This window comes from Lissotriton helveticus, chromosome 8, assembly GCF_964261635.1.
Source record: "Lissotriton helveticus chromosome 8, aLisHel1.1, whole genome shotgun sequence".
Classification (NCBI taxonomy): Eukaryota; Metazoa; Chordata; class Amphibia; order Caudata; family Salamandridae; genus Lissotriton; species Lissotriton helveticus.
Genome location: NC_136069.1, coordinates 1,595,318,574 through 1,595,342,711, shown reverse-complemented (window position 1 = coordinate 1,595,342,711; position 24,138 = coordinate 1,595,318,574). Strand labels below are relative to the sequence as shown.

Genomic DNA, 24,138 nt, shown 5'->3' with positions numbered 1-24,138 from the left:
TATCTGGATACCTTCTTGGGTGATTAGAGCACTATACAAATCAATATCACATAATATAATATACCTGATAAAAATAGTTTATTTACAGACAGAGAATCGGGAAGATCATCTGCTTTGTTTCACAACACACGAGGATCAACATAATTGAGTTGAATTTGTGCATGAACTTCATCTATCTATACAGCGCACAAAGCGGTCAGTTGGCTCCAAACGGGCAATAATTAAGTTATTTGTTTATTAACTATACTTAAACCCTGAGTGGAACATCGTTGATTTCAAAGACCTCTGTGTGGCATAGATTTTCACATAAAGAATCAGATTTGCGTAATGCAATGAGTGGGCTATCCCTTAATACCGTCTGGTCACCAGGGCTGGTCGACATGTAACTTACTCCTACAACTTGTTTTGCACAGTGGGAATACAGTGCACAAAAATATTTGTGAATCAAACCCATTACTTGCAAAGTGTCACATTTAAAACACACCTAACTAGTCAATATTAAAAAAGTTCAAGGTAGTTAAAAAACGATTAAAGGAAACGAGGTGACCTGGTCATCTCCAGCCATTTTGCATCCAATACATTGATTTCCTATGAGAATCTGTATTCGCTAAACAAGGTGACCTTCCATGGTATTACAATAATCCAGCCCATTATTTATTATATAATTTCTGCAGTTATCAGCTATGAGGTGTAACTTTAAACACAATAAAACTAGCCCAGGGCGAAATGTTTGATCCTGCATAATTTCCAGCACTTCGTGTTACGCTGTTACATGAAATAATGCCACTTTGCCACATTGTGTATTTCCAATTCTTTTCAGGTAACAATCTTATTGAATGTTAACAACACGAATGAATAGAACACCAGCGCATGTATGCAGTTATCAGCTATTAGGTGTAACTTTAAACACAATAAAACTAGCCCTGAATGAAATGTTTGATCCTGCATAATTTCCAGTACTTCGTGTTACGCTGTTACATGAAATAATGCCACTTTGCCACATTGTGTATTTTCAATTCTTTTCAGGTAAAAATCTTATTGAATGTTAACAACATGAACGAATAGAACACCAGCGCATGTTGTTCGCTGCAATTGTGTTTTGCTCTTTCTTAGTGTGAAATGAGCCTTTGTACCCAAAATGGACACAACACATTCTGAGCTAAAATACATGCTAAATGCCAAATTTGCAATTCACCTCAATTTTGCATAATTTATATGAATTTTCATGTACTTATGCAAAAGGAAATAATTTGATAACTGACCACAGAAACAGTGATATCGCTGCCTTAATCCTATTAGAAAGGAAACACATGAAGACAGCAAATATAGGAACAAGCTGTAAGTTTAACAAGTCGCCCACTTTATGTATTTGGTGTTTGAAGCTGCCTGGGCCATAGCTGTACGTTTAAAAAACAGAAATAAATGTATCAGTTTCTCTTCAATAATCATATCAAAGTGTAAGGACTTGACATTCAACTGCGCATGCGCAAACCCCTTTCACAAATGATAGTACATTAGGCAACAAAGCAGCAGAATTATTGTTTACGGCAGCAGTGTGTAGATCATAGATATCAACAAAGCTAAACACAGGCTGCCCGGAGGACCAAATGAGGCAAAGCAACTCCACATGATGTACTGCCGTTCCCTATAAAAACTGTACTGTGAAGCATTCTGGGACCGGCCAGTAGATGCAGCAGCTTCTTATAAGTAAAAATAAATATAATGCGTACAATGCCAAATGGCACAACCATCAAACGGGTATTCATTGGCTTCAAAGCCCAGTAAACCTCTTCTTCGTACATTTACCTTGGGTGGCCAGTTGCCTCGGTTTTATGCCCACTTTTCAGCTGCTGAATAGAGGTACTAAGTAAAAAAAAATGATTCTCCTTCTTGCACAAGAGTACAGGCTAGACAGATGACCACTTGTGAAATTTACACAAGAGAGGTGAAAACTGTGTTAGAAAAATTTGAAAGCGAACGCGCTGACAGGATAATTAAAAAAAACAAGATGGCGTCGGACTGTCCACAGCAAATATGACACGCGTATGCCGTTTGCTTTCGACAAATGGCGAGTGCAGACATCTTTGTCCATGCAGACACGTGCATGTAAGCCTTTGAGAGAATTGATTGCAAAAGGCACTTGCATGGCGAGAGAAGCGCATGAGCTGCTATCGCCAGGCGAGACCTAAAAAGGCACTTCTCACCTTTTTCTAATAGGAAACTAGGGACAATGCAATCCAGGGATGTACTGTAACTCGGGACAGGGACAGGGGCGGGGGAGGATGGAGGTAAATCTAAAATTTCCCAACTAAAAAATCAGTGGGCTGCAGAGTGGAGTAGTGTGATGGTTCGGGTTGGACTGTTTCCATAAGGAACAGGGTCGGTTCAGATTTGCATTAGGTGGAACTCTGTCTAGAGTGGCATAGTGGATGAAAAACTAAAGGTTGGAATGCTCCCCGAGCAACTACCACTGGTTAGACTAGTTGCAAACATTCATCCCATCACCTTTTGGGTGTTTGATTGCCAGAAGTCTGCCAGGAAACTTGAGACTGACTCAGCTGTCGAAGGACACTATTGACAATTTTTATGAATTCCAAAAATGAGTACGTTTGCACCCATTCAAGGAGCACCTCTTTAGTTCTCTTTGGTAAACCAGTCACTATATATATTTAAGATCCTGATAAAAAAAATGTACCACTTAAAATCTCTTAGTGAAATGAAAGTGATTAGAAAAGCCAGCACCGACATAACAGAGCTGAATCGGGGCCCCCAGACCCAAATACCAAACCGAGAACGCATTTGAGGGATGTCACACTCCAAACACCCCTGCCGTTCCCACCTGAACCTCGTAGTTTTCCCCTAAGAACACATAACTATGGTCACGTACAACACAATGGCCTGAACTCCCTGCCTTGGGCCACTTATTCTAAATGTATTTTCAATTCATACACTCTTCTTTGTCTGTGCTACAAGAAGCTTTGATGGTAGAATTGTCAAATCAGTGCATTTGGGCAGGGCTCCATGTTTCTGGTCCTCGCCTTTTACACATCATTTGATCAAGTGACTACCAGCCCCGTTTTCTAAGCCCGAATCATAAATAGAGGAGGATGCACAGTCAAATTAATAGGATGAGCCGAGCTAGAGCGAGCCATTAGTCTGACTTGGATCTGAGAGTCCATGCACAAGCAGAGCCATGAAAGCATACGGCATATAAATCGTGCTACAATCATATTGTAAAAATATGATACAATTGTTTAAAAGTTCAGAAAAGTGTATTTCATTAACATGCAGAAGTGTTTCAGGTTAGTACATCAGATTATATCACGGCATAGACAGACATCTATTAAAAGTGAAACATTCACCTTTCCATCCCCCCATAACAATTAGTGAAGAAATGAGGCAAGTGAGTAGTCATGTAAACCCTAAATTTGGGTTATTTTCTTATAACAGATGGAGCAACATTATAGAAACTTAAATGTGCTTGGACTGCGCACGTCCTGAACTCAAGTATTTAAAAGTGCTCTCGTATCTGACACAAAAGAAAAAGGTTCTATGTCCATCCTCAACATGCACTAGGTGGAGACAACATTTTTCCATATGGTGTAGTGCTCCCCGGTCATAGCTCAATACTGGCGGGAGGTGTTCCACATTCTGTCATGGATCATAGAGCACCCCACAGACTACTAATGGGCTTACTTGAAGAGGTGGGGTGGAGGGCAGAGGGAAAAGATCGCTAGTGGAACTGGGCACCCTTTTTGCTGCACGTGATGTCACTCACGCCTGCAGCGACCCTCCCTCAATGCTAATGTGGCGTAAAGAAATGGACTGGTGCACGAAGCTTGATGAACCGGTGCATGCAGCCAGTGGATGCCCCTATAAACATAAGAAAATTTGGGGACGAAGGTTGACTCACTAAGGACTAGAGTGACTGTTGTACTGTTGGGCCGTCACTGATGCCTGAAGTGACCGGATTTATTGTTTGGATTTCTGTACTCTACTGCTTAAAAGATGCTTATATAAAAAGAAAATGAAAGCTATTGATTTAAAATATGTACCTAGGATCACATAATTTGTCCAATCAGGGAAACTGGTACTGAAATTGACCCACCAGATGGGTATATATGTCTCTCTCTCTCTGATTTACATGAAAGGTCACTGTTTTGTCTTCCATTCTTGGCTCAGGGAGAGAACAACAGACAGAGAGATACAAGAACCAACGTAGAGCCCCCAGACCGAACTCCCAAGCCAAGAATGCAGCTACTCCTTTCTGATCAGGAATTACAGCTTAAAAGTGTATCAAGAAATTCCCAATGCTACCGTATGAGAGGAGTATGCCTCAGAGTAGTGAAAAACGAATTTGGGTGTTTGTTACTGTAGGAAAGTAGGATCTTGTGCTTTGGAATTACTACTGTGGCATCTATTGTAAAGCTGAGGAATCTGATTAGTAGTACCCATTAGAAGAACAAATTACTTAATAGTGGGTAATGGTCTTTCTGGTGAATACTGTAAATCTTGGAGATTCCTCACTGCCCTCTCATCACCCTGCTTTCTGGAGTGGGTTTCTGAATTTCTTTAGATTACAAGTTATTTTGTCTCTCTGTCTGCAGTTTGTGTGAAGCGTTACTTGTTGGATGATGTGGAAGGAGAAAGATTAAGAAACTGATATCTGTGTGTAGGGATGGCACTTATTTGGGGTTCCGCCGTGTCACTTTTTGGGTTGTATGAAGTTATTCCAAAGCCATACAAACCCACCTACTGACGTGCTGGAAAAAACAATCAGAGAAACCACTCTGACACTTGAGAATATTCTAAATTGTGAGGATTATGTGGTTAGAATATCCACCGAAAAGTGTTTCCAAAGGTAAGTAACTTTTTGTTCCTGCCTAAAGTGGTGACTGTTTCACTTAGTCCAGTCTATCACCGTGCCTCTGTTTCTGTCTCGTACTCCCTTCAAGGTTGAGGAATGGCTCCACCTCCTGGATCTTCTCAGGGCTTTGAGCCTCTACATGGTTAAGACCAGAAGAATACTGATTTGATAGCTGTTTAGCAGGTATGTGGGTGCAAAATATGTCAGGGCCATTCAGAAGAAGCTACCTTCCAGGTCAGTAGTGTTGTGTATTTAGATCGGCTACGCTATTGCCAACAATGAGCCTCTGGACAGACTCACGGTCCCTGCCACCAAACCAAAGGCTGTTTCTTTATCTTTTTGCATGCAGAGGTGTCCCTATTTTGGACATCTGTTGGGCTGCCCCTAAGCTTCAATCCACACCTTTACCGCATATTACTGCCTTTATTCTAAAGTCCACATGGATGGCTTTTCACAGGTGTGTTCTGCTGGTCGTCTTAATTCAACCATTTCCCCAGACCCACAACATGGTGATACTGCTTAGGTATGAATTCGAGGTGAGTAGTTTGTAGATAGAAGTATCCATGTAAAGAAGTTAATTTCATATATCAAGATTATTCTGATGGATAGGCCTATAGATTTCTCACTGATCCTGCCCTCCTCTTAGTTCTGAAAAATGATATAGGTCCATTAATATACCGCTTTAGGCATGAATTGTCACTCCAATTGCACTCATTATTGCCTCTTTGAGACTGAAAAGAAATCATTGATGTGCCGGAGTGGTTCTTATAGGTCTCCGCTAATGTTGAGTTCGTAGACATGTCTGGTGTTGAGGTGAACTAAATCGCCACCTACCGGAGTGTTGTAAGGTTCAATATGGCCCGCGCACAGTCTTTTGTACTGCAAGTTTAAGCTTGACATCTTTTAAAAATATTTTTTATGCCTTGCACTTCATGTCATGATAGGATACTTAGAAAGTATTCGGTCTGCGCCATATTTCTAAGTGAGCATTTAATCATGTTGCCGGTACACTCTGTCCAAGGCTAAGGAACACTGAGCATGATGCCCTTGCTTTTTGTTTCCGTTTGGAGACTGCTCTGAGTCACAAGATAATCACATCAGTGCTGCACCTTTGACACAGTGCATTTGGAACAGTGCTTTTATTATAGAAACCACCTCTGAGCCACATTTGTCAGATGAGCACTTCTACAGATTATCCTGGAGTGCTTTACTGGGACTGAGATGCAGCCTTCCTGACTCTGATCTGTATCCTTCAAAGGACGGTCACCTGTTCTACACCAGATTGGCTTCAAGATACATCATAATCAGGTATGGTCCGGGTTGGGTTATCCCAAGAGATCTGGTAGAGGGTACTTCCCACTATGCTCTCGATAATGTAAACAGTAATATGTAAGGGTAAAAGTAGATGTATAATCACTTTCATCTGATCATACAATCCTGCCGTACTGGTTGAACTGTATTAAATTTAAATTAAATCCGTATTTGTAAAGCGCAAACTACTCCCCCTTACGGGTCTCAAGGCGCTGGGGGCCGTCGTGGAAATTAAGTGAGCTATTGCCCAGAGTCACATGGTGCTGAGCTGAGCTGCCGCCGTGGATCGAACCGTGAACCCTGTGCTCCGAAGTCGGCTGCCCTGGCCGCTGCTCCACACCTCTTCACTCAACTGTATCATGTTCCCCATTCTTATAATTCTGGTTACAATTTCTTCTGCTAATAATTGCAGCTCGTTTTTTTCACAAGAATACTGTTGCTTCACTAAATGTTTGAAAAGCCAATTTATACATTTCTTGTCTCTCTTTAGGCTTGTCTGTGTAACAACAAAAGGGTAGATCTATTTCAACGATTTCCTTTGGGAATAAGTCTGGTCATGTTCTGAGATCCAGTACCCTGTGAGGTTAGGGGTCCAGATGGCACACTGAGCTAGCTAGGAATTGGGCCAACATACTGTGTGTGAACTCAGTCCCCATATTTTGAGATTTATATTCCCCGGATACACAGTCCTACTTAATTCTTAGGAGCTGTATAATGGGAGCAGGGGAGCAGTTGGCCTAACGGCTAGGGCGCTCGACCTGCGGAACTGGGTTCGAGTCTCGGTAATGACGCTAAAAACATCCTGTGATTCTGGGCAAATCACTTAATCTCCCCGTGCCAAACAAAAATGAATATGTGTCCTCATGTAACCTAACTGGTGCTATGTAAAGTGCGCTGATACCCGATGTGGGTCAAGTTTGCTCTATGTAAAACTCTGAAAAAAAAAAAAAGTATGCATTTATTAGGGTGGGAGGGTGTCACACCCCAAACACTCTCCCCCTCCCCTAACTTACACCCTGTTACTAGCAGAAAAGCAAGGGTTCTCTTTGCAGATGGGGAAGAGAAAAGAAGAAAGAATCCTTGTTCAAAGCCACAGACTTGGGGTTCAACTTCTCAAACCTAACACTATACATTACTTTGCCTCATGGTCCCACACCTATCAGTCCTCTCGCTGAGAATACAAGGCTGCATGCTCTGTACTTTTCTTACAAATTGCATCCCAAGCACCCACCTGCCAAAACAATGAAAGGATGTGCACTGCTGCATGTAGCATGTGTAGGAGTTGCTATTACCCTAGCCCCCATCAACACAACAAGGTATTGCAGGCACCAAACAAGGGCTGGCTGTGACATAGGGAATAACCACAGAGGAAGAATACCAGGACCAGTGGCGTAACACAAGATGATGTCCCTCCTAGGGACCTGACTCTCCCATATCTCACAGATATTAATTTGCCTTGGGCTGATTTTGCACCTCTTAATGATTTGGGGCCCCCTGCATCCCAGGGCTGCAGGTACCTGCTTTACGTCCCTGCACAGGACTATTCCATTCATGTCGCCATTATGTCAATACTTACCTGAGGGAAGAAGTGTCAGGGACTGATGTTCGGAGAGTGCAGTAACTAAGAGAGGAGGAGAAGAAGGGAAGGGTTTGGCAGTCTGGCACCCTGAGACAGTCTCAACCACCCTTCTTACCTCCATCCCCCCTCCGAGGCACTCACACTTGCAACCTCCTCCACAGGCAGCCCCGTCCATCCACTGTTCCAGGCTGCCTAAAGCACTCCTCTTGTCAATTCCTCTGACGTACACTTGCTTGCAGTCTCCCAACCCCCTCACCAGGCTCTCATGCCTTTACCACCCTCCTAGGCTCCCTGGTTTGACTCCCGGACTGCCTATCCCTCCTCGTTAAAGCATTGATTGATAGTGGAGCCCGAACGATTGAGGGAGACAACCCAGTTTAGAGCACTAGAGGCTGCAGAAAAAGGTATGTATTAAGGAAGGAAGGAAAGAAGGTTACATATATATATATATATATATATATATATATATATATATATATATATATATATATATATATATATATATATATATATATATATATATATATATTGCCCCTCTGTTGCGTCAAAGAATCCGGGGCACTCGTAGGCGGGTGCCTCTCGTGGTGACGCCCCACGTCTCAAATTGCCGCTCCGATATCTTTACATCAAAAAAGAAATCCGGCACTCGCAGAAGAAGTATTTCGGTTTGTTTAATGTCAGCAAACAAACACTAAGCAGACAAACGCGTTTCGGTTTTCCTTCGTCAGTGTCTACCATTAACACGGAAGGAGGCAGGTTTAAGAAAACATTTCATCATTGTAGGCATGTACATAGAAAGGAGACTTACATAAAGCCCTGTGAGCATAGTCATAGCATTGTCTATTACATTCTCATAACATTATAAAGACGACATGCATTGAAATTCATATATATCGAATTTACAATTTTTCTCCTTTTTTATTAAAATAATTTAATTAGGAGACCTAAATAATTGTTTGATTACTGTGCCTTTTCCTTCATATAAAGGCACTTCTAGGTCGTCTTTATGGGTGTGTTATTAAGCCGTGGATCGGCATTTCTCACAGGGTGTTTAAAATTTTAGGATTTGGGCAAATTCTCCTCCTCTTACTTTCCTAAGTGAGATGATAATTCTTCATTCCTATTATATATATATATATATATATATAGTGAGCAAGGGCCCAGCCGGTGCCCGAAACGCGTTTGACAATGCTTTGCACCCTGAATGCACAAATAAAAGAAATTTACCTGTGATTTAAGTCTGGCTGTGGCGTCATTTGGTGTCCCTGTTCGTGTCTGCACAGGAAGTGCACTGAGGGACAGGTTGGAGTTTATATATATATATATATATATATATATATATATATATATATATACTCACGCTTGTGCCAACAATCGGGCGGAACTCGACCAGGGACACGGGCCTCAAGCGGCAGCCCAATCTACGATCTGGAAACCTCGAGTTTGCTGAGTCAAATAAGCAGTTCCCTGTCTTACTGCCTGACGCGTTTCAAATCATCTTCATCAGAGGCTTTTAGGCGAGGAAAGATCACGCTTGTGCCGGGCCAATGGTAAAGGTTTGCTTTATTCATTGCGCGCCGTGAATCAGCTGCTCTATGAGTCTGCGCATAGCCTTATGGTCCATGTAGTCCGGAGGGATTGTATATCCCCTTCCCTTATTTATTCAGCGTGTCTGATTTTCTGCTGACATTCAAGGCCCCCCAATGGGCCCCAGCTCACAGGTAGGTTTCCGCATTCAGTGTCCAAGGTTCACCTTAGGAGGCGCGCTGGATGCACACCCCCGTGGCCCCCAGGTTCTTGCGGTGGTTCCTCCCCAGCGGCTTGGCGGCCACTCGTAAATAGTATGCTCACGCTTGTGCCAACAATCGGGCGGAACTCGACCAGGGACACGGGCCTCAAGCGGCAGCCCAATCTACGATCTGGAAACCTCGAGTTTGCTGAGTCAAATAAGCAGTTCCCTGTCTTACTGCCTGACGCGTTTCAAATCATCTTCATCAGAGGCTTTTAGGCGAGGAAAGATCACGCTTGTGCCGGGCCAATGGTAAAGGTTTGCTTTATTCATTGCGCGCCGTGAATCAGCTGCTCTATGAGTCTGCGCATAACCTTATGGTCCATGTAGTCCGGAGGGATTGTATATCCCCTTCCCTTATTTATTCAGCGTGTCTGATTTTCTGCTGACATTCAAGGCCCCCCAATGGGCCCCAGCTCACAGGTAGGTTTCCGCATTCAGTGTCCAAGGTTCACTTCAGGAGGCGCGCTGGATGCACACCCCCATGGCCCCCAGGTTCCTGCGGTGGTTCCTCCCCAGCGGCTTGGCGGCCGTTCGTAAATAGTATGCTCACGCTTGTGCCAACAATCGGGCGGAACTCGACCAGGGACACGGGCCTCAAGCGGCAGCCCAATCTACGATCTGGAAACCTCGAGTTTGCTGAGTCAAATAAGCAGTTCCCTGTCTTACTGCCTGACGCGTTTCAAATCATCTTCATCAGAGGCTTTTAGGCGAGGAAAGATCACGCTTGTGCCGGGCCAATGGTAAAGGTTTGCTTTATTCATTGCGCGCCGTGAATCAGCTGCTCTATGAGTCTGCGCATAGCCTTATGGTCCATGTAGTCCGGAGGGATTGTATATCCCCTTCCCTTATTTATTCAGCGTGTCTGATTTTCTGCTGACATTCGAGGCCCCCCAATGGGCCCCAGCTCACAGGTAGGTTTCCGCATTCAGTGTCCAAGGTTCACTTCAGGAGGCGCGCTGGATGCACACCCCCGTGGCCCCCAGGTTCTTGCGGTGGTTCCTCCCCAGCGGCTTGGCGGCCGCTCGTAAATAGTATGCTCACGCTTGTGCCAACAATCGGGCGGAACTCGACCAGGGACACGGGCCTCAAGCGGCAGCCCAATCTACGATCTGGAAACCTCGAGTTACTACTACTACAATATATATATATATATATATATATATATATACATTTTGTGAAGATTCGCCAAACGGCGCCAAAGATATTGGCAAATCAAAAAACGCTTTTCCTATGGAAAATAGGTTCTAACTATAACTACCTACTGGCGACCAGTATATATATGTATGTGTGTGTCAGGGACAAAATGCTGTCCCTCACATGTTGTTGGTACGTCTTGGCATCTTGCAGGCCTCCATAAGATGGTTTCCATTGTCCACTCTTGGTAAAGCATAGCTCTCATATAATGGTGGGAACTTGTGGGCATCTGTGGTATGACATCCACCATGCTGACCATCGCATAAATATAGTAGTTCCTAATGTCCACCGTATGATAGTGCTTAGCTCTGGCATAATGTTGGTCCTGCCAGAAAGGAGGAAACTCTTCTCAGTTTGTGGGCATCCATTACACAATGGTGCCTAACCGTGGAATAATGTTCACCCCGGCAGAAGGGTGGTAATTCCTGCATATTGTGGCCCTACATACTACAGTCATGGTTCTGGCATGAAGGTGGTAATTCATCCCATATTGTGGACATCCACTGCCTGGAGGTGGTAATTTATTTTTATTTATTTTGAAGGTTTTATATGGCGCTAGCTCCATCCGAGGGTATCGGAGCGCTTTACATACCAGGCAAAATACACAGTAAAGCAGCAACACAAGTTCCATATTAGGTTATATACAAGTTAGAGGAACCATTTAGAGAATTCAAAGTGTGAGGAGTACAGATCATATATGCAGAATGACAATAACAGTAAACAAAATGACTTATTATGGGCATACATGTTACCAAATGCCGGCTGACCTACTGTGAGCATGCATGTCAGGAGAGTGCCAAAAGTAGCATAATGTCGGGCCTGGGTTAATGGAGGTAATTCCTAGCACTTTGTGGGCAGCCGTGTTATGATGGTGCCAAGGCACAAATGTCAATCATTTGGAAGTTCAGACAGGCTTGGAGAAGAGAGGAACCAATTCAAGTGAACACATATATTTTGAACACTAGCATATGTGCTTAGCCAACCATTTCTCAAAAACTCAAGGAAGATACCTCTACATCATTGCCAGGCTTTGCAGAGAAGGTGGACAAGGGGAAATCTATTGTATTTGCAACTGTTAGTTTCTCTTTGGCTTTGTCAAAAAACTTTGATTTAAAATTTTCAATAAAACGCATGGCTAAATTCATTTTTTTTTTATTACTGTACGTTTTTTTTAATTATGCTTTTTTCCACCCGTCAATTCATTTTTTGTTAATTAACTTGAAGAAATCACAGTATTCCATGTGTGGCACGCCACACTTTGGGAGCCTATTGACACACAACTGAAAATAATGTGTTTTTCTTTTTCCTTGTTCAGATCCTTACTCTCTATCCAAATCTTTATGTCCTCAACCTCCATGGGAACGACATCACAGAACTTTCTGAGGTTAATAAGCTGGCAGCTCTTCCCAATCTGAGAAGCCTGACCCTGCATGGAAACCCAATTGAGTCTGAGAAAGGCTACAGGTAGGACTTAAGAATAATGAATACATTAAAAAGATTGCCTAATAACTGTTGAACTCAATAACCAATGATTGTTAATAAAGACTGTTAAATACCATTTCAGTACCTGGCTGCAGACAGCTGAAGCTATCTGCTGGCAACGCTAATGAGTTCAATACTACCAGAGCCATGACACACCACAGATGTTTACTTTGTGCTTATGTTGCAGGTGAAAGGGCTACAGTGTCACTCTCTGTTGTACAATTTTATTTACTTTGAATAACGGTGCCACCATATGCCTACATTGGTAATATATAGGCAAGCCAGACGCCTTGGCTTAGCCCAATGCTTGTTTAGTAGTTCTCGCTCACAATGACTGCTGGATATCTCAGCTGCCTTTAACACAGATGGCCATCCAACCCTCATCCACTCCATTTATTTATTTTTAAAGTTTTATATAGCGCGAACAAGATCTTTGCAGATATCAGAGCGCTTTACAGAAACAGTAGGTAGGATAAACAAGACTCTTAAATCAATATGAGATTCCGTAGACAGTGAGATGCAAAAATAGGGTATCAATCATACAAGAGTATACAGAGTAATAACAATCAAGAAACAATAATATGGAAGCAGTACAATGTCTAAACGGATAAGATTGTAGCACCCCAGAGGGTGAGTAAACACAATGTTGAGAGGAAAGAAGTAGTCAGTAGTGGGTGCGTTGCAGGTTATTGAGGCACTCAAGTCCTAGTGTACAACCCAATAAACAAGTTGGAAATCAATAGTATAGCATCCGTGCAATGAATTAGATCCAGAAGCAGACAAAAAATGGACTGACATAGATAAGTATTCATACAGCCGATAATGTGGGGGCCAAATACTGTCATTGTTCCAGTATCAATAGTGTTCAGGTGTATTTAGCCATAAGGATGGCCTTCACCTCTTTCTTGAAGAGTATAGTGGACGGGATAAGCCTGGTTTCTGGTGGAAGTGCATTCCAGATCCTAGGTGCCATTCCAGAGAAGGAGCGTTTGTATGTTTTTTCCTTCCGGAATCTCCGTGGTTTCAGGAGGAGAGTGTTTGTGCTTCTGTTGGATCTTGAGCCTCCTGATATGGTCAGCTTATGAGAGAGGTAGTTGGGTGCCTTGTGGTGTACGGCCGAGTGTGTCATACAGGCAATTTTCAACTGAATTCTGGCTTCAATAGGCAGCCAGTTCAGGGTTTTTAAGTCAGGGGATATATGCGAGTGTTTTCTTGAGCCAGTGATGAGTCTCGCGGCCGCGTTCAGGGAGGCTCTTAGGGGAGCCGTTGTTGTCAGGGGGAGCCACAATTCCGTAGTCTATGCGAGGAATGACTAAGGCTTGTACCACAGTTTGGAAGTCCTTGGGTGGTAGGAAGGGTTTGAGTTTTCTCAGCGTGTTGATTTGGAAGTTGGCTCCTTTAGTTGCTATGGTAATATGCTGCTGCATGTCGAGATTGCAGTCCAGTGTGATGCCAAGGGATTTCGCTGAGTCCACGATGGTGGGTTGGACATTGAGTGCGGTTAGATGATTGAGCCAGGTTTGGGTGATGGCCTTTTTCGCAGGAGGAGAGATCAGAAGGAACTCAGTTTTCAGAGCATTTAGTTTGAGGTGATTGTCGGCCAGCCAAGCTTGGGTGTTTCTTAGTGTGGCATTCAACAGTTTGATGTCTTCAGGGGATTGAAGCTTGAGGTAGAGCTGAGTGTCATCGGCGTACATATGGAAATGTACCTTAGAAGATTGAAGCAAGGTGGTGAGTGGTTCCATGACGAGGTTGAACAATGTGGGGGATAGGGAGGAACCTTGCGGGACGCCCAGTGTTACTGGCACAGGCGAGGACAGTGCGTTGTTGATCTTGAACCTCTGAGAACGGTTGTGCAGAAAGGACGTGAACCATTTGAGAACCGTCCCGGATATGCCCATTCTGGTATTTAGGAGCTCCAGTAGATTCTCGTGTTTGACCGTATCAAATGCTGAAGAGAGGTCAAGAAGGATGAGGAGGCAAGACTCATTGTGATCAAGGATTTGGAGGGCATCATCTATTATGTGTGTCATGGCCGTTTCCGTGCTATGCTTTGCTCTGAATCCGGATTGGTGAGAGTTGAGGAGGTCAAACTGCTCAATGTGTTTTGTCAGTTGGAGTTGTACGCATTTTTCTAACAGTTTTGCTAGAGTGGTGATATTGGTGATAGGACGATAGTTGTTTAGGTCGGCCGGGTCAGCTGTGGGTTTCTTGAGTATAGGCGTGACTTGCCCAATCTTGAGGGAATCTGGGATGAGCCCTTGTTGCAGGGAACAGTTGATGATTTTAGTCCAGAGTGGGAGGAACAGGGGGGTGAGGACTTTAACAGCATTGGCAGGTAGGGGGTCTGTGTGATGATTGGCGGGTTTCAAGGTGACCAGCAGCTTGTGAATTGATTCTTCGGAATAGGTGTCGAAGGACGTCCATGAAGCGTTGTTTTTAGCATGAGTGTTAGTTATGCATATGGAGCCGGCGAATCGACTTACATCCTTGATGAGATCGCTTCTTATAGTGTTGTTCTTTTGCTTGAAGAAAGCAGAGAAGTCTTCGCAACTTGGGATAGCCTTTGTTAAGTTTGTCATGGAGTCTTGAATGGGTTTCACTAGCAATGCCCTTCACTGGTTGTCCTTGCAGCTTTCCAATCAACAGTTTATTCATTATTCGGTTTATTCATTGCTCTAGGTTGCGAAAAGATTGTTATCCCTTGCACAGTCCTCCAGGGTTTCACATTGTCTCATGTCATCTTCAATGTCTACATAGAGCCCCATGGGGCTCTACTAATGGATAACAGCATCAAGAGTCTCCAACATACCAAACATACACAACTCTACTTGAAAGTCTCCTCTACTTCAGACATCCAGTGTCTCAAACTCTGTCTGCATCACATCCAGACCTGTATGCCCATCTCCTACCCGAAGCTCCACCCAACCAATCGGAATTCCTGGGATTTGCCAAGAGTAATTTGAATTACATTTATAACATAAGAAAATTTGGAGACGGAGGTGGACTCACTAAGGACTAGAGTGACTGTTGTACTGGTGCAACATCTATCCATAAGCATCAAGGTGCTATGGTCACAGCAGATCGCTACAAAGCATCGGCCAAAACATGCATTAAATAGTACAAACCTGACTCAATTATATGACCATTGGTGGCATCAAACTCCAGTTTTCACCGAATGCCAATTGACTTGGTTTCATCCTGGACACCAACCTCACCTTCAAGGAACATGTTGGCAAAAAACAAAGATGGCCAGGTCCCAACTCTTTCTTCTAAAGAAAGTGAAACCGTTTCTTGTTGAACATGACTTCAGAAGTGCTGTTTAAGCCTTCGTTCTCTTGCATCTGGATGGTGGTTGCACATGCTCCATGGGCTCAAGATAACAGACTTGGAAAATTGAGGGCATCCTACACGCTACAGCACTTCTCGTGCAGGGCCGGAAGAAATATGATCACATAATGCTGTGATGGGACTCAACTGGCTCTCCTTGCTGGCCACATGTTCTTGAAAACCAACTGCATCACTTACAAACCAATCACGACCAAGACACCCGTTTATCTTGTAGACAAGCTTACCATACCTGGTGGCTCTCTGCACACCCACAGCCAGTACACCATCAGACCAGAAACTAAGAAGCGTAAAAAAAAGAAAATTAAGGCAGTAGACCTTTTCCATCTATCTAAGATCTATAACACCCCAGAATCATAAGAACCACTCCAACTCAGCTTCAACTTAGGAAAGAGTTGAAGACACACACGCCTCTTTAAAGATCATCACAATGCTGTAACCATCCACTAATCCCCAATCTCTCCTATCACTCTTTGGCCGAATGCCTGCCTTTGACCCTTTATAGCACTCTGCTCCCTTTTATGGTTAGGTTTGCGCTATACAACTACTACATACATATATCCATGATAAGCAACACATCATAAGTGACGAATCCATCTTGGAGACAGGAAGGAACCTGTTTTCGGGAAAGGGTTGGATAGAAGACAGTGAAGTCCCAACTCTATAAATGCAATGGTTCAAGGAATACAACATCTGATCCTAAGTTTGTTAGACACTGGTAGTCCAATTAAGCTTCCAAATCTGTGGTTGCTTCTTGTGTGCGCAGATGGCAAAATCTTTGTTCTTTAGGAACCAAATACCTTCTCCTATAAAACGGGGCTGCCAAGGTGTTTGCTGATTTTGCTTTTATACTTGAACTTTTCAGATGTTATGTTATGTGTATTTGTACAGCACACTGTCATCTGTGAGGGTATCCTGGTGTTGAGCAGATGTGTGTGCATATTCCTGCCAATGGTAGGTTAGTTTAATGAAAAGCCAGGTCTTCAGCTTCTTGCGAATTCAAGAAGAGAAGGGAAGTGGTGTAAAAGCACCCTAATTACTAATTGCATCCTAATTACTGTTATTTTACCATACACATTCTAACATTTTTGACTTAATCAAGGTGTAAATTATCTCTACCATTATCACCAACAGAAGGGAGACTGAAGTTGTGTAAAGTGGACCTCAGAAGACAAAGTGTCATTATTCTGTATGAAACATCAGAAGTTGGATGCAATCTAGCAGCTGCCCCACCAAGGGCTTTCACTGCTGTAGGTGAAAACTACATTAAGAAATTGCATAGTCCAGAATTCTTGACCCATTATCTGTTACACTTGATTTAGGTGCACCTTCAATAAAAATAATCTTTCCCCCCAAAAATGTGAGATTGTGAGTTTTCGCTGTTCTTACAAATGCATGTTACAGCCACTTTGAAAAATAATCCACTGCCACAATGAGATACTTCAAATCACTCTTCAACAAATTAAAAGAACCAGCAAAGTCTAAACCTATTTTCATCCAAGACCCTTCAGGTCAAGGCACAGGAGTCAAAGATGGAACAATAACCTTCCATTTCTCATCAGAACACAAACATTCCTTACATTTATCAACTAAACCTTTTAATTAATGTATGCGTTAAATACAAACTTTATTTACATACACCACATGTGAAGTCTCTTTTTTGACACTCAGTGTATTTATTATGTGAGAGTGCTGTGCCAGTACTTAACACATTGCCTCTGTGATAAGCCTGACTGCTCAGTGCCAAGCTACCGAAGGGTGAGCGCAGGTTATACAGTGAGTGTAACCACCTACCAATGCAACACAGGCCATATTCCTCCTGAGTGCAGTGGGTACAGTAACACGGCCACAGTAATGGGGGAATAGCACATATCTCGGCCCGCCCGACCCCAAAATGGCAGTTGTCATCCCTCACACAGGAGGCTTCCCTGTAGTCCCTTGGAGTTAAGGAGGACTGAAGTAAGGCTCCCTGTAATGCCGTAGGCAGATGTGAAGAAAGCACAGGATCACTGATATACAGGAGTATATAGCCACTGCCTGACCTTAAGATGGCCGCCACGTGACATTATTGCCTCAAGGGGACCACCATTCTAATCGTGCCTGATCATCGGACTCTGCCCAGAGGGGGCCGGAGTGCTACATACCCACATTCTATCTTGAGTTAGCGATGGCTCCCATCTAATTTGCATGTTTCGAACATATCCATGTCTCCCGTACTGAGCTGCTGCTGCATACTATTGGTTTTTCTGTGGATGCTCCCCAAGGCCGGGTCTGGGGTGAGGGGAATGGGGGCCACCATGATCTTTTGGCAAGCAAGTTTTTGAGCCCTCCCTGTTACTTCCTGTTGATCAGGCAGGGGGTCAGGGGTCAGGCAGGCCTGCCTGACCCCAAGATAGCTGCCACTGTGTTCCTTACCACGTCATGCTACTCCTCTGAGAAAAACCAGACTTTGACCAGACCTCAAACTCATCCCCCATCCGTCCTACCCTTCACAATACCAAATCTGTGAACCTACCTCTTACCGTGGAGACCTAGCTTTTTGACCGATGCCCGATGGAGCTACTTCATAGCTATAGAGGAGATGGGCTGTGGACTACCCCTTCGGCAGTCACCTACCCAGCCGGACATTGGGCAGACCATACTTCGGCTCTCTGTCGTACTCTCCCTCCTACCCCTTTACTCCACCCACTTTCTCCTTTACGCTCCATTTATTCCTCCTCTTTGCTCTCTGTTTTCTCATTGAGACCTAGCCTCTTGACTGATGCCCGGTGGAGCTACCTGATAGCTATAGAGGAGCTGGGCTGTGGACTTCCCCCTCGGCTGTCACCTACCCAGCCGGACTTTGGTCAGACTCTCCTTCGTCTCTCCATCCATCCTTTCTCCCTCCTATTCCTTTACCCCACCCCCTTACCCTTCTAAGCTCAATTAACCTCGTCTTCCAACGCTCTGGAAATGTTTTCTTGGTACTGATGTAACTTATGTAATTTTGTGGATCCTTATGTAAAGCGCTCCGATACCGCCGGGTCTAGCCAGCGCTATATAAAACTCAAATAAATAAAAAATAAATAAAATGGTATTTGATGATATGCAGATCATAAATCTATGGTGGAAAATAGTTACACTCCCCTAATCTGTGGATGAGGAAGACAATACACCACAATATTTCTCTTAAGAGCTCTGAGATCTGCACATAACCTAATCTCACCAGATTTGTTCCTTTTAATTACAGCTGCAGAAACTCATTTGCACATATTTTGTCCAGCAATGATTTCAATTCCTGTTTATTAGAAATAGGACAAGATCTATATCATACAAAACCTATATCATCACTAAAAACGTTGGCATACTTCTCTGGTAACATAACAATGTCTGCCCTATATTTACAACTATCTAAACTTAAAACTGGTACTTCACCCCAAACAACTGGTTCATCAACACCAGGTTTAGACACAATGCCAAATTTACCTTCCTCCTGCCACCCCATGATGTCCCTTCCTCTTTCAGCAAGACATATATATGTATACATTGTTCTACCTTTAAACATCACTACATCTTGAAAATATCCTTTCATAATTATGTCATATTCCCCAAACGTCTTGTGATTGCATGTGTTGTCTTTAGCTTTTTGTTTAACCAATATTTGTCAAAAGTTACATCTGAAAGTATAGTAATTGGTGGACCGGAATCTGCCATTAACATTTTCCATATCAATTTCACAAATACGACCTTTAAACATTTTCTTATGTGTGTGAACCATGCTCACACCAATCCTTTTCAAGAAATTTTATTGGATTCACTTTCATATTTGTTTTTAGATTCCAACACACAGCCTAAAAATGTCCTATTCTCTTACATGAATGTAATCACTTGTGCTGGCCATACTGGGTTGTTTCCCATATAACTTTTTGACCTGCACCTAAAACAGTAACCACAACTTTTCTTTTCCTGAGTTTTAGAGTCCTTATTCTTCCTATATCCAACAGACACACTAGGATCATCAGAGTGTGTCACATGAGGCATGGGGACATTGTCGTGTTCTCTAAGATAGCATGAGCACGCTGCAGAGTGTCTGCTGCTTTACACACGTTACTACACAAGTTTAATTTACAAGTGTCTAGTTTGCCGTTTTCACATAAGAACCTACTGTTGTGTTCACACTCTGCAGGTTCCTGGGATTTAGTCTGAACATTGTGACCAAGGTCGAACAACAATGCCCCTTGTTATTCTGTTCTAGTCAGGCCCTAGCACCTAGACAAAACACATAGATGCAGCTATTGTTTGGGAATACGTACTTTGGTCCTATTAGAATACACAAATAGGTAGCACACACTTGGAGAGGGACCCTTCCAGGGAGAAGAGCCAGACGGCACCTATGATGTAGATCTACCATCTATGGACTGAGGTACGGGTTCTGCAGATGACGCCCAGAGATCTTCTGATATATAATCATTCTTCTTCTATACAAGGGAGGGAGGTTAGGCTATTTTGTATTTTTATAATGACAACTCCTTTCATGATTTACGGACTAATTGCTATGCTTACTTACCATATTTGTGTTATGCATTTTCCTGCTTGTTGTGGCACATATACTCCATATTAGAGCACGTTAGTTAAAATAAATATTTTTAACTTGCTTGTGTCTCTGTCAGATCTTTTTGTGGACAAGTACAAGAGTGCGAGCTAAAGGGTGTGTTTTGTAACCGCGAGTAGGAGAGCAAGTGAGACACTATTGCTAGTCGATCCTGGGCTCATGGGTACTAAGATGGTAGGGGAGACTCAGTCCCTATCTACTAAGGTCCCATAATCCTACGCATAGTTCTGTGTTTACGCAGAATCCTTACAACAAGCGGATGACACAGGCAAACTGTCTTTCACCTCATCTGTGAGGGCTTTTGTGGACTTAGAATATTGTTCTATACTCTTAGCAATGTCTCTGACTTCAGAAAGCAAAGGATTCTAACAGCTCAGAATGGGTTCATGTATTTTTTTCATGGGCAATTAAACACAAATTGATCCCTAAGATAAACATCAAGATTACTGCCAAATTCACACTTCGCTGCAAATAGTCCTCAACTGATTCCTTCAATTTTTGTTTTATTTTGAAAGATGTGTGCCTCTCTAGCATAACAGATGGCTCATCAGAATATTGTTTGGTCATGCAGATACTGCCACAGTATATTCATCCCAGGATTCAGCCTCCACAGCAGGAGGAATAACATGAGGCAAATTGTCATAGACTCCCTACCGTGCATCACCTAGATGATTAAATAATAAAGCTGTGCATCTAAAAGCATCATATTTCTTGACATCAATTGTAATCATATATTTCTCAAAGATTTTGAGCCATTTTCTACACAGCATTAGTGGCTTTCCAGAACATTTAAAAAAAGTAGATTGCACAACGTTGTTCTCATTAGCCATGACTTTAGATATGTATATTCCACCGAAATATTTACAATCAAATCCAACACAGTTAATAGAATAGTCCTTAAAGGATGTAACCAATAGAGGTCTGACCAAAATTAAATCAAGAAAACCTTGAAAATACTTGAATGCATTCTTCCCAACAGGTAAAGAAATCCAAGATCGCAGAGTAGCTTTCGAATTGATCGACAGTTGCATAAATAAGAATTTATAAATCGTGGTCTGTGGCGCTGCTTGTAATTGAACGACTCCAACTGCCACCTAAATTAGAAGATACATCGTAGATCATGCCACTGCATTAAACGTATTGATACCAGCTTATGAACGAATAGGCAAATCCTTTCCAATTCAAGATGAGCACAAACGTGTGCGTACCATGTGATGACAAAGCTTGTAAATCAACGTAGAGCATGCTGACATCAATGCAACATGTGTGCCAGGTGAAGATTGCTCTGTAAACTAATCCCACGTGAGGGACTCGCGTGTAGATGACTGTTACAAGATCCTAACAGTAAGCACCTGATGCCATATTATAGAAAAGTCAGTAAAGCAAGCTTTAAAACACAGCACCTTCTCTAAACTATAGCGCTGTACTGTAAATTTAGCAAATTTCATCGGCTAACATCCAGATCTGTCATAATAAGTATCCAAATAATGGGCAAATTAAAGTACCATGCGTCTTTGGGTCTCCAAATAAACCAAATTGTCGCTAAAATGTAGTGTGTCCAGACCAACATGGAATGAAACTCAGGATACGACTTCTGGTAGATCCTTTATTGAAGGCTTATTTACAGAATGAGACCGACCACCAATCCCATAGATGTCTCTATAGTGATTGCCTGAAAGGAATTCCAGAACACCCACACCAGATGACATCCACAATATTCTAAATAGATAACATACACAATATTCAGAATATATAACTTTTAAACATCTTTAACATCTCCCTTATTATTATAACAAATACAACTGAAGAAATATAGCTACACTTAACATCTCCAACAGTGCTGGAAACGGAGGAAATATTTGGTTCTCAGTCAAATCCAAGAACTGAAGGTACCCTGCAGAATTCAATCTGATCAAGTCTATCCGCACGCCACCTGTTTTCTTGATAAGTTGCGTCCAATATGTAGCAAACTTTCCACACAAAGCCTGTGTTGAAGTGATCAGTGTGTTCATTTTCAAGGTGCGCTCCAATTTATTTTTCAACGCCATCACGAATTCTATGAGAACTTCTTGCTGCCAATACATTTTACGTTTAAGCATTATTATTTATATGGAGCTTCCTCAGAGCTAGATATAATTAAAACTAAATGCATACAACTTCATAAAATAGTCATGGGCCACAAATAAAACTGATTTCAGTACAAAATCTACTGTGGTGTCATCGTTATCCTTCCATATAGTTATAGAATTTGTGCCACCGACATTCCACATCAGTAATTGGTGGAAGGTGCAATCGGAACCTTCTCTTTGCAAAGAAACCCCAATATCTGAACGTTACCACCCGGTGCATAGAAAAACCGACTGATTTATATGACGATTTGCCAGCTGATTAACACAACCTGTGCAGTGTATAGTACATTATCATGCAGCATGAAAAGGAGTAAATAGATAACAATCAGGTATTTATTTAGGAATGATGTATACCATACCACCCCTAACTGTTCACTCTCACTCAGCATATCCATATCCAACCATTAGAAATATATTCCAAGTAGAAAAGCATAATCCATAGTTTATATCGATGGCGTTTCCTGTAGTATTGCTATGCAAGATTACTAAACGGTCACTACCTTTTCATATTCTGAAACTTCACAAATCAGTCCATTATATCCGAAGTCCATTGCACAGCGAGGCGCAGGATAATTATTTTGTATACCAAACATTTATTAACTGCTCATTTCACAGTCTAGATCTTCAATGTGACTAAAACAAACCAAAATCATAATCAATAAATCCACATCCTGACTTGACAAAAAAATGCTCTTAGCATCACATTACCATAAATGATTGTGGCCATCCAAAGCAATGCTCATCAAGCAAATGACCTAATACCCAAGACTATTCCAGGTAGAATTCACACATTTGTACTTAAATTTTAACCATGCGCATAAACGATGTCTTTGCATTCCAAAGTAGTTTTCACTCATGCCTGTTTTAAGATCAGAAGCCAATGTTACACTCAAAATTGATGCCACTACACTTAATATATAAAACAGAAAGTGTATCATGGGAGGACTACCTTCTTCACAGTCTTTACACTTGCATTTGTTAGGCTGGTAATCTCTTTAAAACTGAGAGATCAAAATAAAATCACAAGCTTTTTTACACTTCCTGACAGCAAACATTTTTGTTAATGGATTCTTCTTCCCTCAGATTAATTTTTCTGAAGGATCTCCAAGCTTCAGGCTGAATCCATTGCTTTCAGTGATTCTGCCCATCTTTTGCATGTCTGACACCAAGTGGTGTCAGACATGCACTCCAAGCAGTGTACTAACTGTTTACCAAGTGGTTTCAGACATGCATGCCAAGCAATGTACTTACTAACTCTTTACCAAGTGGTTTCAAACATGCACGCCAAGCAATGTACTTACTAACTCTTTACCAAGTGGTTTCAGACATGCACGCCAAATGTCGTACGGTTCTTGCTATCGCAGAAAGACTATGCGTTTGGGCAACATAAGCGTAAAAACTATGTGAGACTGAGTCTTTACATACCAAAAGAATATGTTTACCTAATTCCTGACTAACACACAGTGCGCCATCTGGACCGCTAAACCGTACTACCTGTTTACCAACTGGTGTCCGACATGCATGCCAAGCAGGGTACTTAGTAACTGTTTACCAAGTGGTGTCAGACATGCACTCCAAGTGTCTTCAACCTCAGAACATGGCAATCCTGATTCCCCAAGTAAATCGTGGGAACAAATCTTACCCTTTCGTTAGTAACTCAGGCATGGCCAAAGGGAGACACAAAGAATACTCAAATTGGCGTTTTCAATATTTATTGAAGCAATAGGACTCTTGTGTAAAATTTGTGTGCTGCAATGATAAACAGAAGGAAACAAAACAAAGTAATCAACATTACAATAATGGCAAAGATAAGAAATGGTTCTACCATTGTGCTGTTGCAATGAG

At 42.4% G+C, this 24,138-nt stretch overlaps 1 protein-coding gene across 1 annotated transcript in view; it reads left to right on the top strand.

Annotated features, from left to right (window-relative positions):
* Window positions 1-24,138, top strand: part of LRRC51 (leucine rich repeat containing 51) — a 106,429-nt gene that overhangs the window by 71,275 nt on the left and 11,016 nt on the right. The window contains exon 4 of the mRNA XM_078658640.1: window positions 12,059-12,207. Coding sequence (XP_078514766.1) covers window positions 12,059-12,207 — 149 coding nt within the window. The remainder of the gene's footprint in view (window positions 1-12,058; window positions 12,208-24,138) is intronic.